A 19070-nucleotide genomic window follows, 5' to 3' on the forward strand; every position below is an offset into this window, starting at 1 on the left:
CACGCAGTATTCTCATCCACAAGAGTACCTGATTGAAACTATAGACCTTACGGAAAATACAGAAATAGACTGGCTTCTCCACACATCTGTGTAATCACTTGTCAGCTGATTTATGATGAATAATTCTATATTCTGATTTTTACTCTAATATTGGCGTATGAAGGAGGCTCCTTTTTCATTTCATATTATCCTTGAAATGCAAAATTTTCAAAAACCTTGTATATACGTCGACGCACAATTAAAAAAGGAACATACCTGTCAAATTTCATGAAAATCTATTACTGCGTTTCGCCGTAAATGCGCAACATATAAACATTTAAACATTAAGAGAAATGCCAAACCTTCGACTTGAATCTTTGACCTCACTTCTCTCGGTCAATAAAAGAAAAGAAAACACAAAAAATCACAATCAAAAATAAATTTCTAATAAAATACAAAAACAGGCTCCATGGTGGTGTGTGCTGAAAAGAAAGAAAGGAGGAAAAATATCTAGCCAACTATGGTTTCCCATGTAATATGCAGTTAGAGGGTATAAAAGTAAGTATCACTCGCAAATATTCTATAAAGAAGAAATCATTCAACGAATGGTTATCAAACATCATTCTGTTTGTTATGTATTCTGTGGCTTTGCTTTGGTAGACCAACAATCTATCTGCGCATGCGCAGTTAGTTTATCCTATCGACCACAGCTCTTTGATTGTGGTACATTCTGAATGCACCGCGGTCAGAGTGCGAGGCAGGATTCATTTACTGGTAACTGGTTTTCATTCATTTATTTATTCACATCCTATATTACAAAAATCAAATACTTGATCAGAAAAGGACCAAAAGGCCTAGCCCAAAACTTTTCCCTTTCCGAATTTTGATAGAAGTATGTCCAAAAATTAGGCTACGTTGCTTCACTTTGGAACATTAAAATTGGTCCCATGAGACGCGGAACTTTTTACCGCTAATCAAAATTTACCACTTGGATCAATCTACCGTGTTCCCAGAACGTACACAATGATTGACCGAGCGACTTGAAGATTCAAGTCGACAGTTTGGCATTTCTCTTAATGTTTAAATGTTTGAATGTTTATATGTTGCGCATTTACGGCGAAACGCGGTAATAGATTTTCATGAAATTTGTCAGGTACGTTCCTTTTTTAATTGCGTGTCGACGTATATACAAGGTTTTTGGAAATTTTGCATTTCAAGAATAATATGAAAGGAAAAAGGAGCCTCCTTCATACGCCAATATTAGAGTAAAAATCAGACTATAGAATTTATTATTCATCATAAATCAGCTGACAAGTGATTACACAGATGTGTGGAGAAGCCAGTCTATTGCTGTATTTCCATAAGGTCTATAGTTCCAATCAGGTACTTGTGGATGAGAATACTGCGTGAGGTCTACTTTTCACAGAACTACTAGTGATAGAAGTAAGTCCAAAAATCTGGTGTGGTACACTCACACAACTTTCCTTGCTCATTGAACTGTGAGCCTCATTCTTAAACGACAATAATTTAGAGAAATAACATAATGACGATTGGCGGCAACATAATTATTTGAAACTACGATCAGACTACTGTTGTATATGTGTGTATATAATTGTTTTCAGAGTACTTTTTCCTTTGTGTAAATTGTGAAATCCCATGATTTTTTTAAAAGTCGTCAAAACAGCTGTTCTACAGATGAAATATCTCGACTATGTGTTATTTTTATAGACTGCTCTACCTACCTACCTACCTCATGCACGAGAAGGAGGTTACAAAGTCCATTTCTCAAGGATGGGGTGAACCCCCCATTAGTTTCCCAGGAAGGAGACTCATGCCAGTTGATGGAGCTGATAAATAACTATACAGAGTATGAATTTGAAATAAATCAGTCGAGTAATTTTTGAGAAAATCGTGAAAAACATGGTTTTTCAGTAATTATCCGCCATTTTTCTCGAGAATATTACGCAGCTCCTGCAATTTCCCCAGAAATGAGACTCATGTCAGTTGATAGGGCTTATAAATAGCTATCCATGGTATGAATTTGAAGAGAATCGTTGGAGCCGTTTTTGAGAAAATCGTGAAAAACGTGGTTTTTAGTAATTATCCGCCATCTTGAATTGAATTTTATTGAATTTCTTATTGTCGGGTCCTCATGGTATAAGGACCTTGAGTTTAAAATTTCAAGTCAATCGGTCAATTAGGAATGGAGTTATCGTGTTCACACACATACACACACACACACACAGACACACACACACACACAGACCAACACCCAAAAATCATGTTTTTGGACTCAGGGGACCTTGAAACGTATAGAAAACTTAAAATTGGGGTACCTTAATTTTTTTTGGAAAACAATACTTTCCTTACCTATGGTAGTAGGGCAAGGAAAGTAAAAAGTAGGTTACGTTGATTCACTTTGGAACATTCTCTGTTAAAATTGCTCCCATGGGACGCGGAACTTTTTACCGCTAGTCAAAATTTACCACTTGGATCAATTCACCTTATTCCCAGAATGTACACAATAATACCATAGATGAACGATAGTGCAAGAGTATGCTTGGTTATACTGTATATGAGCCGATAAACAAAATCTTGAAAGGACCTTGAAACACGTTGTGACGTGTCTGTGGCTGCTCATACTGAACGCAACCAGCAAGAGCACGCGTTCAGTGTGAATGTTCCTATTGCTCAGATTTTGTTTCTCATTGTGCGCTTGGTCATGCTTGACCAAGCTTGCACATGAATCCATGTGATCATACCCTTACATTATTCGTCTCTGATGTTACTGAATTATTCTTTGTAGTACTGTTAGCAGTAAACCTTGTGCAGTTTCCTTGTCAAAGTTATAGGACCAATAGTGAAAGATTTAAGTCAGGGCAGTGAGCTCTACTTGGAGATACAAAAATAAGTTGGACTACTATATTCAGAGTAGGTTCACATAACATGAATAAGAGTTCACATAACAACTCGTACAGTATTCCCCATAAGAGACATCATGCGTTCTGGACCTCACTTTATGTATTTTGACGTTGCTATACAGGATGTTTACGAATTCCCTACCAATACTCTAGTATATTGATCCTGGGTAAAAAACATCTAAATATCTTATTTTAATAGTTCGGAAGTCTTCAGTTACTCACACAGCGGCCATTTTGCTTTTTTCACTTATTATTTTTAAATAATGGTTAAACATACGAAATTGAAACTTTCCACAATCATTTATAACAACTATACAAAGCTAGAAAAAATTATGATAATTTTTCAAATCCATAAAACAAAATTTCGGCCATTTAAAATTTTGTTTCTTAAATAATTCAGAAACCGTTGGTTTTACAAAAACTTCACAAGAATAACTTTTTTTAGTAAATTTTATTTCCTATTGATTGGTATGAGATTTTTTTAAGATTGGACTAATGTTAACTGAGATATGGCAGCTTTAGTGGTTGGTGACCCATCTTTAGAGGGTTATGTAACGTTATTTTATTATAAATATTGTATTTTAATATAACTTTAAAGTGAAAATACACATTCTTTGGTGTGGCGACCATTTCGTGCTGGTATTGCACATTCTCAAGCCAAACAGATGTTTCTTTCACACCAAAGAATGTGAGTGTTTTTTCACTTTAAAGTTATATTAAAATACAATAGTTATAATAATAGTGAAAACAAGATGGATAACCAACAAGGTTATTTTATTGTTTGAAATGACCTAAAATCGCAGACTAATAACATTTAATGCAAATAGAGATTGTTGCATCATTGAGGCGACTCTATCAGCATGCCTTGGTTTGCACTGCAACAAACTTTCAGTGGTCACCTATCACTAAGACTGCCATATCTCAGTTAATATTGGTACAATCTTAAAAAATCTGATACTAATCGATAGGCAATTAAATTTACTACAAAAAGTTATACTTGTAAATTTTTTGTAAAACCAACGGTTTCTGAGAGTTATTTAAGAAACAACATCTTAAATGGCCGCCATTTTGTTTTATGAATTTGAAAAATTATCATAATTTTTTCTAGCTTTGTCTAGTTGTTATAAATGATTGTGGAAAGTTTCAATTTCGTATGTTTAACCATTATTTAAAAATAATAAGTGAAAAAAGCAAAATGGCCGCTGTGTGAGTAACTGAAGACATCCGGACAATTTAAATATGATATTTAGATATGTTTTTTACCCAGGAACAATATACTAGAGTATTGGTAGGGAATTCGTAAACATCCTGTATAGCAACGTCAAAATACATAAAGTGAGGTCCAGAACGCATGATGTCTCTTATGGGGAACACTGTACGAGTAGTTATGTGAACCTACTCTGAATATAGTAGTCCAACTCATTTTTGTATCCAAGTAGAGCTCACTGCCCTGACTTAAATCTTTCACTATTGGTCCTATAACTTTGACAAAGAAACTGCACAAGGTTTACTGCTAACAGTACTACAAAGAATAATTCAGTAACATCTGTAATTCAGTAACGTTTACTGCTAGTTAATAGTTGAATTAGTTTATAGTTAAATGTTTTCTGCAAAATGATTTTGATTTGATTTTTGTAAATTTGAATTTCGATTACAGGTGGTGGAACGAAGCCAGAGCTATCGGCAGGAGGCGCGTGACAAGCGGATTCGCGAGTACTTCTACGGAGCGGGTGGTGGAGCTAGGGAGATAGGGGGGCCGAGCCTGCACCCGCACTCGTTCGACGTGAAGTGGGCTGACCTCAAGATCTTCAAGATAGGCGCACCCTCGCTCCCCGACTCCTGCATGCCGCTCGGCATGAAGGCCGAGGACAATATGACTAAGCTGGTGGCTGTGCAGCCAGGTCAGTGTGAATTTATGAATAAATAATAATAATAATAGTATGTTTATAACTAGTAGTTCTGTGAACAGTAGACCTCGCGCTCAGTAAGTTACATTGACCTGTTGTTATGTTTTCTCAAAAATTAATAAATAAGTTATAAATTAAAAATGTATAGAAAAAATCCTAAATAAACATAGAGCTTTCTGTCGTAGCTGTAGACATAGACCTATCGTACCGTGACGTGTCGTCCTGGAATATGAGTGTGAGCGCTGTTATCAGTTCTGGCTGCAACTATCTACAACGTTGATGGGAAGATACATTTTCAAGATGTTCGATGTTTTTGATCGGGTAGTATTATTGACCGAGCGAAGTGAGGTCTAAGATTCAAGTCGACGGTATGACTTACTTGACTTGACTTAGTTCCTGTCGCTCCTTGAGGAGCATAGGGCTTCCGAGAATGTCCTCCATCCAACTCTGTCGCGTGCTAACGCCTTCACCTCCAACCACGTTTTGCCGGCTTTCCCAATTTCTGTCTGGATGGTACGCTTCCACGTGATTTTTGGGCGTCCTCTTGCACGGTGTCCTTGAGGATTCCAGTCCAATGCGTCTTTTTCAATGGCACCTTCTTCCTTGCGTAACGTGTGCCCAATCCATCTCCATTTCCTTCTTTTTATCTGCATTTGGATTGGATCCTGACAGGTAGACTCCCATAGTGCTTCGTTGCTGATAACCTCTGGCCATCTGATGCCCATTATGCGACGCAAACATCTATTTACAAATACTTGTAACATTTTAGAGGTCACTGTAGTCACCTTCCAGGTTTCACATCCATATAAGAGGACTGATTTTACATTGCTATTAAAGAGTCGAATCTTTGTGGCTTTGGATATATTTTTATTTGCCCAAATTGGCCTCAATTGTATAAAGCTCCGTTTGCTTTCTTGATTCGACTCTTTACATCTTGATCAGCTCCTCCTTCTACAGTGACCATACTACCCAAGTATAAAAAGGACTCTACCAGCTCGATATTGGAGTCGCCCATTTTCAAAGGCATGTCTGTTCTTGCATTTACTCTCATTTCCTTTGTCTTTCTAGCATTTATCTGCAAGCCGGCCTTTATTACTCATTTGAAATATTTCTCAGCTTTTCTTGCATGTCAGTAAAGCGCTGTGCCAGTAGACATATATCATCAGCAAAGTCCAGATCCTCTAGCCGCCCTCTTAGGCCCCAAGGTATCCCTCTTCTCCTACCTCCACCAGCTCTTCTCATCACACTGTCCAAAACCAGCAAGAATAACGTGGGAGACAACACACAGCCTTGACGGACTCCAGAAGTGACAGGTAGGGGTTCACTCAAACTTCCTGCATGGAGGACACGGCACTCACAATCCTCATACATATTTCTCAGAATGCTCACCATCTTCTGTGGGATGCCATAATTAATCAGTGTACTCCACATCACTCTTCTGTTAACTGAGTCAAAAGCTCTTTCGAAATCGATGAAAGCCAGGTAAACAGTGCTCTGCCATTCAACACTTTGCTCTAAAATTATCCTCAGTGTGTTTATTAAATCTACACAGCTACGGTGCTTCCTAAAACCAGCTTGTTCTCTCCGTATTTTCCTTTCAACAGAATCCTTTATCCTGTTTAGGATTACTCTTGCTAGCACTTTACTAGGCACTGAGAGCAGTGTTACCCCTCTCCAGTTTACACAATCTGCAGAGCAACCTTTCTTGGGTATCTTTCGACGGTATGACATTTCTCTTAATGTTTAAATGTTTATATGTTGCGCATTTACGGCGAAACGCGGTAATAGATTTTCATGAAATTTAACAGGTATGTTCCTCTTTTAATTGCGCGTCGACGTATATACAAGGTTTTTGGAAATTTTGCATTTCAAGGATAATATAAAAGGAAAAAAATCTGGTGTGGCGCACTCACACAACTTTCTTTGCTGTTATGAAAATTGATCACCTGACGCTAGTGTTCCCAGGCATCTCAAGTCTACTATTCAAAGATTTGAGCCAGCTGGTGACAGGGCAATAACGCTGGAGATACACATGAGGTCTGCTATCTCTTCATAGTGAATGATTTAATAGAATCAACAATAATTTGCAATTTAATAATCACATTTTCTCGAATTTAAAGCTTATTTTCAATTTTAGGTGAAAATGTTACTGAACATTAATTGTAGAGATTTTCATGCTCAATCTACTCCACTTGATTTTTTTCGTTTCAATTGTATCTGAAGCCTGATAATTGGGAATATATCTGAATTGATGGGGCGAAGCTCCTGAAATTTTTACAGATATGGGACTTGTGGCAGTTGATAGAGCGTATCGATGACTATTTTAGGTATGAATTTGATCAAAATCGTTGGAGCCGTTTCCGAGAAAATCACGTAAAACCCTGTTTTTGACAACATTTCCGCCATTTTAGCCGCCATCTTGAATTGCAATTCATTACGTCGACGCGCAATTTAAAAATGAACATACCTGACAAATTTCATGAAAATCTATTACCGCGTTTCACCGTGAATGCGCAACATATAAACATTAAGAGAAATGCCCAAACAGTCGACTTGAATCTTAGACCTCACTTCGCTCGGTCAACTAGCAAGTAACCCGTGCTCCGCAAGGGTCTATTTTAAAACTGAAAACTTGACGTAATGAAATCTTGAAGAGTTCGAAATAGGCCTAGAACCATCTTCGGTTAATTAAGAATCTATATTATATGCAAAATTTCAAGTTAATCAGTCCAGTAGTCAGACGTGATGATGCGTCAAACATCATTTTCCCATCCCGTACGTTTATAAGCCAGTTCTTTCCTTTATTATAGTATAGATAAATTTTTCAACTTGGTACACATACATAATAAAGTGACAGAACTCAAATCTTGTTTAGAAACCTTCCTCAACTTTATGTCAACCTGACAAAATTGGAATGGTTATTAATTTAGTTACCAATTTTAACCATCTGTTTCGAAAAGTTAGTCTCTTTAAATTGTAGTTCTATATTAACAAATTAATAAAAACAACATAAAAATCTACTACAAGATTTTTATATTGTTTTTATTAATTTGTTAAAAAGTAGCCCATGTGAGTGAAGTGTTTCCATAATAACATATAGTATGTAGATTTTAAATTTATGTCTCATGAATGAAATTTAAACATCAATTCTGAAAAATCAAGAAGGAAAATTGAAATTTGGGCTTCAAGGTGCACGAGATTGATATTTTCAGTATCCATGTGCAAAATTTGGGGATCTAAATCATTCCTGTTTTTCCGGTATGCAATCCTCAAGTTGACATGTTTTGATACGAACAAACACAACCCTACTCTCTCTTATTATACAGATAAAGGGAAGAAATCTTACTGAGCTGTGTGTTTTGTTTTTCTTATTGATTCTGAATGTGAATATTGTGAGTTTGAATAAATAAAATTTGAATTTGAATTGGCTTATACACGCACGGGATAGGAAATTCACGAATGACGCATCATCACGTCTGAACTACTGGACTGATTATCTTGAAATTTTGCATATAGATTCTTAATTTACCGAGGATGGTTATAGGCCTATTTTAAATTTATCAAGATTTCAGTTTGTCAAGTTTTTAATTAGACCATTGCAGAACACGGGTTACCTTCTACTTGTTAATAAAGGAATTCAATGACCGTTTTCACTCTCACCGATTGTCGACCGTCATGTATTGTTCCGATTCTAGCCCGGTGTTGTGGCAGTCGAAATAAAATGAATTCAAACGGAACAGTTTTCACACTCATTGAAGGTATAGGCCGGTTATCGTGTATAGTGTGGTCCACGTTATAAAAGCAGTGTTTGATTTGCAATGGATTGCTATCCTTGTCTATCATTCAACAAAGCAGATAACGCTATCTCTTTCTCGCTTTGCTCTGTTGCCTTATTGTCTTTTAACAATGTAGAATTAGTAATTAATTAACAAAATATTTCATCTTAATCATTAGAATTCATTGAAAATAGTTATTTGTGCAACTAGTGCGCAAAGTGACAGTTTGCTGCACCGAAAGAAACGTTTACGCCCGAGCCGTAGGCGAGGGCGGAATGGTTTCTTGAATGCAGCAAACGAACTTTGCGCACGTATTTCACATTAAATTTTTCCTACAGTTACCATTGAATAAGAAAAGTGGATAATTATGGGTAAAATTCCCTGAAATCCATCAAATGTTTTTCTGTGTAATTTTATTATTAATAAAAACCTTAATTTATTTAAAATTGAATAATAATAATTGAATTATAATGATTAGTGATTCAATTGAAAATGTATGTGACTGGTTGAAGGAGGTTTATGTTATGTAAGCATTGAAATGACTATAATCAAGGCACATAATGGCAAGGCAACGCTGTTCTCCTCTGCCATTATAACGTGGGCCTCACTATGAGTGTTACCAACTTCATTTTGATTTTGCTGCACTGGTGCTCCATATAACCTACTAACTATTTTTGTGTTGCCATGTTGCAAATCTGGAGTACGCAAAGTACTCACTTTGCGCACTAGTGCGGAAAAGTGATTCTTTGCGGCCTGCAATCAGTGCAAAAATGGTCACTTTTCAAGGTATCTGTAGGAAAATATAATTTCTTGTTTAATAAAATAGGATTGATTATATAAAACGAGAATGAACCGTTAATATTACATCATTAAACCTGTATCAGCTACCGTCTATAGGAGGCATTGACAAGACAGAGGATCGGCAACGTTCTTTTGCTATCTTCCTCCACTGCCATTATATCGTGGACCTCTCTATATCTAAGGACATTCTGGATGTCGTCACGATAATTGTCGAAAGTGTGAATCACTCAAAACTGTTTAACATCCATTATAAATAAAACCCAATTCAACAAAATATGATTATAGTTTTGAATCGGTAAGTGTGTAAACAGCGACTCATGTTACAGTTATCAAAAAACGTTCAACATTGCAGGAATTCTTCTCCTATCACCAAATTTATCAGATAAACGGCTGAAAACTTATTTAGTAAACTAAATTTATTCTGTTTTGTTCGCAGGTTTGAATCTTTTACACCATTTACTAGCTGTCAGTTTTGCATCTTCGGCAGAAGAAGATGTCATCAATTCCAATGTGGCCGGTTTCGTTTGTGTGTAAGTATTGCATTCATTGTTAGTCCAGTCAAGATTGACATGAAAAAGGTGATGAGCTTGCAATATATATTGTAGTTGTGTTTTTTAAATATATTGTTTGGATGCATTAAGGTGCGTACAGACTTCGCTCTGCTCCGCTATCGAACGTCACTCGAGCAGATCGATTGATGATCGACCGGGGAGCAAGAGTGGAACGCGAGAAGAGCTAACATCTCCCGTAACGTTCATGATCGGAGCGATTGCGGAGCGTGCGTGGAGCGATTGCGGAGCGTGTTATATCTGTACGCACCTTAAGAGAAGTTCAGAACCAATTTTGCAAGCAACATTTTCTTGTATTAGATTCAGGGTGGCCGAAAAACCTCGTATTCTCGATCATTTTTCAGTTTTCAGCTATTTCCTCTAAATCAAGTCATCGGACAGAATAATTCGCTGTCGCATTTTTTTAGATTATAAAACTTTTCAATAAAAAGATATCATTTGGAGCTCTCTATCTTGAATGAGTAATGAGTTATAATTTTTCAAAAATGAGTCAAATTTCAAGAAAAAATCAAATTTTATGACTTAATTTAATATCTTCCGTTTGTAACAATTAAAATGTACAATATTCAAAATTCCTCTGAGCGTAATTTGTGTGCTCTACATGATTGTAATAGAATTGATATTGGAGTATGTTATTAAACCGACAAAAAATTCAAACCAGAAATTCTCTTCCACATCTACCAATTGTATTCAATTCAATACAATTTATTACCATAAAAAATACATTAATAAAACATTTACATTACAATTCAATAATAAATATTTTCAGGAAATAATTATTTCCCCACATAGACTATTGGTCCGTGTGTGGGGGAAGAATTCTCATCTATAATAACTGTAAAATAAAAAATCCTGCCTTAATATTATTCTCACTTAATTATTACAATATTGGAAATATATAAAGATAAAAAAAAATAATTAATAGTTTTTTTTATAAATAGAGCATGATGTCGTGGGTTTTTTTCATTAAAGATTACTATAGTATTATGTTGGAGTATCTCCTAAAGTTTTTAAATTACTTATTATAATGTTCAGAGTGCTGCATATAAGGCGAGTTTATGAGGGCTTCTGATGCCTCCCGACCAATACCAAGCAAACATGTGACTATCTTATTTTTGTAGTTAGATCTTTTTGTAAGATATTTATTTGTCAAACATGTACAAACACTTATAGTATCATTTTTTTTAATAGTTACCAATGTAATTTGTATGACCTTTGATATTGCTGGCATAGATAGTTGAGTCACAAAAAATACTTGACATTGGAGCGGCCTTATGAGAAACCAAGCTTTCCTTGTAACTTGTGGACCTGTATGTATACAAATACTTGACATTGCAGCGGCCTTATGAGCAACCAAGCTTTTCCTTGTAACTTGTGGACTTGTATGTATACAAATACTTGACATTGCAGCGGCCTTATGAGAAACCAAGCTTTTCCTTGTAACTTGTGGACCTGTATGTATACAAATACTTGACATTGCAGCGGCCTTATGAGAAACCAAGCTTTTCCTTGTAACTTGTGGACCTGTATGTATACAAATACTTGACATTGCAGCGGCCTTATGAGAAACCAAGCTTTTCCTTGTAACTTTTGGACTTGTATGTATACAAATACTTGACATTGCAGCGGCCTTATGAGAAACCAAGCTTTTCCTTGTAACTTGTTTACTTGTATGTATACAAATACTTGACATTGCAGCGGCCTTATGAGAAACCAAGCTTCCCCTTGTAACTTGTGGACCTGTATGTTTACAAATACTTGACATTGCAGCGGCCTTATGAGAAACCAAGCTTTTCCTTGTAACTTGTGGTCCTCTATATATTTTTCAGATCATAATGTCTTCATATTTCTGCAAAATGTCACCAACTTGATTTTTGTTGTGATTTAGGACCGGTGTAGACACAGATAAACAAACGCTGACCATTCTATCTCCACAACCACGACCTCTACCGGACACCCTTCTCATCCTATGCGACTTACAGTTCATGGATAACCACTGATTAATTACCATTTTCAACAAACAACTTGGTCAGTTGCTCGACAAATCCAATTGAATTTAACCACAGTCAAATGGCGTCATCTATTGGAACCAATACTACTAGAAATAACGAGTCTAATGTCTTAGACTACAATAATATTAAATAAAATTCACACTATAATCAGAGATATTGTGGAATTTCTCCATATTACGGTGAAATAAAAAGATGATGCCTTAGTGCATTGAAACTAAAGTTTGGCTCAAATAAATTATGTGGAACTGACAATATCGTTTTATTCCACCTTAATATTAAATAAACTTGAATTTTTCACAAAGCACAATATAAGAAAACAATTTTGATCGAAATAATAATCTATAATAATATAATGAAGGAAAGAATCGGCCCATACAAGTACAGGATAGGAATTTCACAAATGCCGCAAGATCACGTCTGATCTACTGGATTGATTAATTTGAAATTTTGGATATAGATTGTTAATTTTCCAAGGATGGTTATAGGAGGTATATTTTAAATTCTTCAAGATTTCAGTAGCTCAAGTTTTCAATTAGACCCTTAAAAAATAAACCTGCTAGTATAAATCTGATATTATTTTGATAAATCTGTCATATTCTTATATATATTCTTATTTTGTCATATTCTTATTCTATTATTTGATAAAATTGTCATATTCGTTCATGTGCCTGTAAAATTGATTCCGATTGAGGACATTATCCTACGGTGGTTAAATTTGATTGGATGCTCGTGAAACTGGACATTTGAGTTATTTATTTTGTATTCTGTTACTTGTACTGGAGATTTGTGTTATTGCATTTTGCATTTGTTATTGATAAAATTGTCATATTCGTTCATGTGCCTGTAAAATTGATTCCGATTGAGGCCATTATCCTACGGTGGTTAAATTTGATTGGATGCTCGTGAAACTGGACATTTGTGTTATTTATTTTGTATTCTGTTACTTGTACTGGAGATTTGTGTTATTCCATTTTGTCTTGAACTAGAATAAACAATCTATAATTATACTTTTTATGCTTGTTGGTACTGTTTTAGTTTTTTCCAAGAGTATTGTTCATTTTGTAAAGTTCCGCAAACATCTTTGTAATGACCATGTGAAATAAAGTATTTTCATAGTTCTATTTGAGTGTTTAATTAATTACGAGGGTGAGTCAATTATTATTCGCAATATAGGTGTATTTTTTATGTTGGTTGGACTGTTGATTTGCATTGATGATGTATTCTTTGTTCATTTGTGATTATATCTAGGCTAGTTTCAAACAGCTACTTCTATTCCATCATCACTGGCATGCTGTTAATTATGGCAGCTGCACTATTCATGTGCACCAAATAAGATTATAACTATTATCTTATTATGGAGTGATCCGTGGTCTAGTGGATAGAGTGCTTGCGTAGCAGCATAGAGATCCAGGGTTCAAACCCTCTCAATACCAAAAGTTTTTTAACCAGATCACTCCCGTGTTATCGGATGGGCACGTTAAACTGTCGGTCCCGGCTGAAGTATGACAGTCGTAAGGCCCATTGACGGCTTAAATTATATATTCAGGCGGTGGGACCTTCCCGCAAGGGACTCTCCACCAACAAAAGCCATACGAATACTATTATTATTATTCATAAGCTATACAAGAATACAATCCAGGTAAAAACAACAGTCATTCGCCCAAAACTGCTCTAAACCTTAATTTGGAATACACAGTCTAGAGGTTATGTAAAATGATAACTCAATTCACACACTATTTTGAGTCCAAAAAAAACGTATCTACTACAATTTTGAATCTATCACATTAATCAATTTCAAAATACAAATCCAAACAAAAATCTTCCTCCACAATCGTCAAAAATATTAAAAATTTCACTTAAATCCACAATTATACCCAATTAGTTGGATCAACCGTTTTTCGTGGTAGTAGAGTGGACAAAATTATTAAATTTCATTCATAAACACTCAGTTATGGTAAAACACTATTCTTGTCCCGTGTTATCGGATGGGCACGTTAAACTGTCGGTCCTGGCTGAAGTATGACAGTCTTAAGGCCCAACTATGGCTTAAATTATATATTCAGGCGGTGGGACCTTTCCGCAAGGGACTCCCCACCAACAAAAGCCATACTAATTTACTTTTACTATTCCCGTATAACACTGACATTTTTTTATGAATTTCCCCTGATAATCTTCCGACCTCGGAAAACGGTTCACTGAACGTTGGTGCAAATGACAAGTTGAGCGGCCATAATTAACAACATGTCAGTGATGATGGAATAAAAACAGCCGTTTGAAACTAGCCTAGATATAAGTACAGTAACTAAATTATTATTGGGTAACATAGTTACTGTAGATATAAGCACAAATAAGCAAAAAATGCATCATTAACGCAAATTAACAGTGAATACACATGAACAGAAATACACCTACATTGCGGATAATAATTGACTCACCCTCGAACTTTCACCCTTGTAATATTTTTATATAAACACGACTAGTTTCGAGCACTTCAAGGTATGACATTTAGGCTCAACTCACACCTACGCGACTCAGGTCGAGAAGAGACTCGACTCTAGTCGAGAGCATGTGTTTTCAAATGGTGACAGTCGCGGAGACTAGAGTCGACTGGTCTGAGTGTCTAAGTGTTGAGCACTTATAAGGCTCACCTACGCGACTCAGGTCGAGAAGAGACTCGACTCCAGTCGAGAGCATGTTTTTCAAATGGTGACAGTCGCAGAGTCGACTGGTCTGAGTGTCTAAGTGTTGAGCACTTATAAGGCTCACCTACGCGACTCAGGTCGAGAGAGACTCGACTCTAGTCGAGAGCATGTGTTTTCAAATGGTGACAGTCGCAGAGTCGACTGGTCTGAGTGTCTAAGTGTTGAGCACTTATAAGGCTCAACTTACACCTACGCGACTCAGGTCGAGAAGAGACTCGACTCCAGTCGAGAGCATGTGTTTCCAAATGGTGACAGTCGCAGAGTCGACTGGTCTAAGTGTTGAGCACTTATAGGCTCAACTTACACCTACGCGTCTCAGGTCGAGAAGAGACTCGACTCTAGTTGAGAGCATGTGTTTTCAATGGTGACAGTCGCAGAGTCGACTGGTCTGAGTGTCTAAGTGTTGAGCACTTATAAGGCTCAACTTACACCTACGCGACTCAGGTCGAGAAGAGACTCGACTCTAGTCGAGAGCATGTGTTTTCAAATGTGACAGTCGCAGAGTCGACTGGTCTGAGTGTCTAAGTGTTGAGCACTTATAAGGCTCACCTACGCGACTCAGGTCGAGAAGAGACTCGACTCCAGTCGAGAGCATGTGTTTCCAAATGGTGACAGTCGCAGAGTCGACTGGTCTAAGTGTTGAGCACTTATAAGGCTCAACTTACACCTACGCGACTCAGGTCGAGAAGAGACTCGACTCTAGTCGAGAGCATGTGTTTTCAAATGGTGACAGTCGCAGAGTCGACTGGTCTGAGTGTCTAAGTGTTGAGCACTTATAGGCTCAACTTACACCTACGCGACTCAGGTCGAGAGAGACTCGACTCCAGTCGAGAGCATGTGTTTCCAAATGGTGACAGTCGCAGAGTCGACTGGTCTAAGTGTTGAGCACTTATAAGGCTCAACTCACATCTACGCGACTCAGGTCGAGAAGAGACTCGACTCCAGTCGAGAGCATGTGTTTCCAAATGGTGACAGTCGCAGAGTCGACTGGTCTAAGTGTTGAGCACTTATAAGGCTCAACTTACACCTACAGGATAGGAATTTCACAAATGCCGCAAGATCACGTCTGATCTACTGGATTGATTAATTTGAAATTTTGGATATAGATTGTTAATTTTCCAAGGATGGTTATAGGAGGTATATTTTAAATTCTTCAAGATTTCAGTAGCTCAGTTTTCAATTAGACCCTTAAAAATAAACCTGCTAGTATAAATCTGATATTATTTTGATAAATCTGTCATATTCTTATATATATATTCTTATTTTGTCATATTCTTATTCTATTATTTGATAAAATTGTCATATTCGTTCATGTGCCTGTAAAATTGATTCCATTGAGGTCATTATCCTACGGTGGTTAAATTTGATTGGATTCTCAAGAAACTGGACATTTGTGTTATTTTATCTTTTGTTACTTGTACTAGAGATTTGTGTTATTGCATTTTGCATTTGTTATTGATAAAATTGTCATATTCGTTCATGTGCCTGTAAAATTGATTCCGATTGAGGACATTATTCTACGGTGGTTAAATTTGATTGGATTCTCGTGAAACTGGACATTTGAGTTATTTATTTTGTATTCTGTTACTTGTACTGGAGATTTGTGTTATTCCATTTTGTCTTGAACTAGAATAAACAATTTATAATTATACTTTTTATGCTTGTTGGTACTGTTTTAGTTTTTTCCAAGAGTATTGTTCATTTTGTAAAGTTACAAACATCTTTGTAATGAGACCATGTGAAATAAAGTATTTTCATAGTTCTATTTGAGTGTTTAATTAATTACGAGGGTGAGTCAATTATTATCCGCAATATAGGTGTATTTTTTATGTTGGTTGGACTGTTGATTTGCATTCATGATGTATTCTTTGTTCATTTGTGATTATATCTAGGCTAGTTTCAAACAGCTACTTCTATTCCATCATCACTGGCATGCTGTTAATTATGGCAGCTGCACTATTCATGTGCACCAAATAAGATTATAACGATTATTATTATTCATATACAAATACAATCCAGGTAAAAACAACAGTCATTCGCCCAAAACTGCTGTAAACCTTAATTTGGAATACACAGTCTAGAGGTTATGTAAAAATGATAACTCAATTCACACACCATTTTGAATCCAAAAAACGTATCTACTACAATTTTGAATCTATCACATTAATCAATTTCAAAATACAAATCCAAACAAAAATCTTCCTCCACAATCGTCAAAAATTTCACTTAAATCCACAATTATACACAATTAGTTGGATCAACCGTTTTTCGTGGTAGTAGAGTGGACAAAATTTATTAAATTTCATTCATAAACACTCAGTTATCGTAAAACACTATTCTTGTCCCGTGTTATGATTTAAGACCAAATACAACCTATAAATATAAAATTTATAAAACAAAACTAACAGTAGTTAGAAGACAGCTCATTTATATAAGTACAAGATTCATAAATGAATTGCCTTTTGATCTGGAAGCAAAAATTAATTACAAAATACTAAAAAATTGGATAAGAGAAAACTATTTCTTTTCAATTGAAGGCATAGTCTAATTTTTCAAAGCATATTTTAAAGCGTGGATTATTTTTTTTTTCTCTATTATTGTATAAAACTAGGAAACAACCAATGTAACTAGCTGATTGCAACTCTCACCAGCGGGCAAGGCTTGATTCCTTTTGCTGGTGATGCCGGATTACCATTGAGAATCTAATTATGATTTTGGTATTATTTATGCTTAATTTTTATTTTAATTATTTTATACTTTTGATTATAAAATTATGTATTTTCTTTTATTATGTTTTGAATATGTATTTATTGTATGGCAAATAAATGATTTGATTTTGATATCGGATGGGCACGTTAAACTGTTGGTCCTGGCTGAAGTATGACAGTCTTAAGGCCCAATTATGGCTTAAATTATTATATTCAGGGCGGTGGGACCTTTCCGCAAGGGACTCCCCACCAACAAAAGCCATACTAATTTACTTTTACTATTCCCGTATAACACTGATATTTTTTTATGAATTTCACCTGATAATCTTCCGACCTCGGAAAACGGTTCACTGAACGTTGGTGCAAATGACAAGTTGAGCGGCCATAATTAACAACATTTAGCACTTATAAGGCTCAACTTACACCTACGCGACTCAGGTCGAGAAGAGACTCGACTCTAGTTGAGAGCATGTGTTTTCAAATGGTGACAGTCGCAGAGTCGACTGGTCTGAGTGTTGAGCACTTATAAGGCTCAACTTACACCTACGCGACTCAGGTCGAGAAGAGACTCGACTCTAGTTGAGAGCATGTGTTTTCAAATGGTGACAGTCGCAGAGTCGACTGGTCTGAGTGTTTAATTGTTGAGCACTTATAAGGCTCACCTACGCGACTCAGGTCGAGAAGAGACTCGACTCTAGTCGAGAGCATGTGTTTTCAAATGTGACAGTCGCAGAGTCGACTGGTCTGAGTGTCTAAGTGTTGAGCACTTATAAGGCTCAACTTACACCTACGCGACTCAGGTCGAGAAGAGACTCGACTCCAGTCGAGAGCATGTGTTTTCAAATGGTGACAGTCGCAGAGTCGACTGGTCTAAGTGTTGAGCACTTATAAGGCTCAACTCACATCTACGCGACTCAGGTCGAGAAGAGACTCGACTCTAGTTGAGAGCATGTGTTTTCAAATGGTGACAGTCGCAGAGTCGACTGGTCTGAGTGTCTAAGTGTTGAGCACTTATAAGGCTCAACTTACACCTACGCGACTCAGGTCGAGAAGAGACTCGACTCTAGTTGAGAGCATGTGTTTTCAATGGTGACAGTCGCAGAGTCGACTGGTCTGAGTGTCTAAGTGTTGAGCACTTATAAGGCTCACCTACGCGACTCAGGTCGAGAAGAGACTCGACTCTAGTCGAGAGCATGTGTTTTCAAATGGTGACAGTCGCAGAGTCGACTGGTCTGAGTGTCTAAGTGTTGAGCACTTATAAGGCTCAACTTACACCTACGCGACTCAGGTCGAGAAGAGACTCGACTCTAGTTGAGAGCATGTGTTTCCAAATGGTGACAGTCGCAGAGTCGACTGGTCTGAGTGTCTAAGTGTTGAGCACTTATAAGGCTCACCTACGCGACTCAGGTCGAGAAGAGACTCGACTCCAGTCGAGAGCATGTGTTTTCAAATGGTGACAGTCGCAGAGTCGACTGGTCTGAGTGTCTAAGTGTTGAGCACTTATAAGGCTCACCTACGCGACTCAGGTCGAGAAGAGACTCGACTCTAGTCGAGAGCATGTGTTTCCAAATGGTGACACTCAGACCAGTCGACTTTAGTCTCTGCGACTGTCACCATTTGAAAACACATGCTCTCGACTAGAGTCGAGTCTCTTCTCGACCTGAGTCGCGTAGGTGAGCCTTATAAGTGCTTGAA

At 36.8% G+C, this 19070-nt stretch overlaps 2 protein-coding genes across 2 annotated transcripts in view; one reads left to right on the plus strand and one right to left on the minus strand.

Moving 5' to 3' along the window:
* LOC111056640 (protein CLP1 homolog) overlaps positions 1–13036 on the plus strand; it is a 30550-nt gene extending 17514 nt beyond the window's left edge. The window contains exons 6-8 of the mRNA XM_039419689.1: positions 4558–4801; positions 9821–9914; positions 11842–13036. Coding sequence (XP_039275623.1) covers positions 4558–4801; positions 9821–9914; positions 11842–11953 — 450 coding nt within the window. The 3' untranslated portion in view covers positions 11954–13036. The remainder of the gene's footprint in view (positions 1–4557; positions 4802–9820; positions 9915–11841) is intronic.
* The window catches only part of LOC111059864 (protein pinocchio), a 384086-nt gene that overhangs the window by 205714 nt on the left and 159302 nt on the right, over positions 1–19070 (minus strand). The window lies entirely within an intron of this gene.

This window comes from Nilaparvata lugens, chromosome 1, assembly GCF_014356525.2.
Source record: "Nilaparvata lugens isolate BPH chromosome 1, ASM1435652v1, whole genome shotgun sequence".
Classification (NCBI taxonomy): domain Eukaryota; kingdom Metazoa; phylum Arthropoda; class Insecta; order Hemiptera; family Delphacidae; genus Nilaparvata; species Nilaparvata lugens.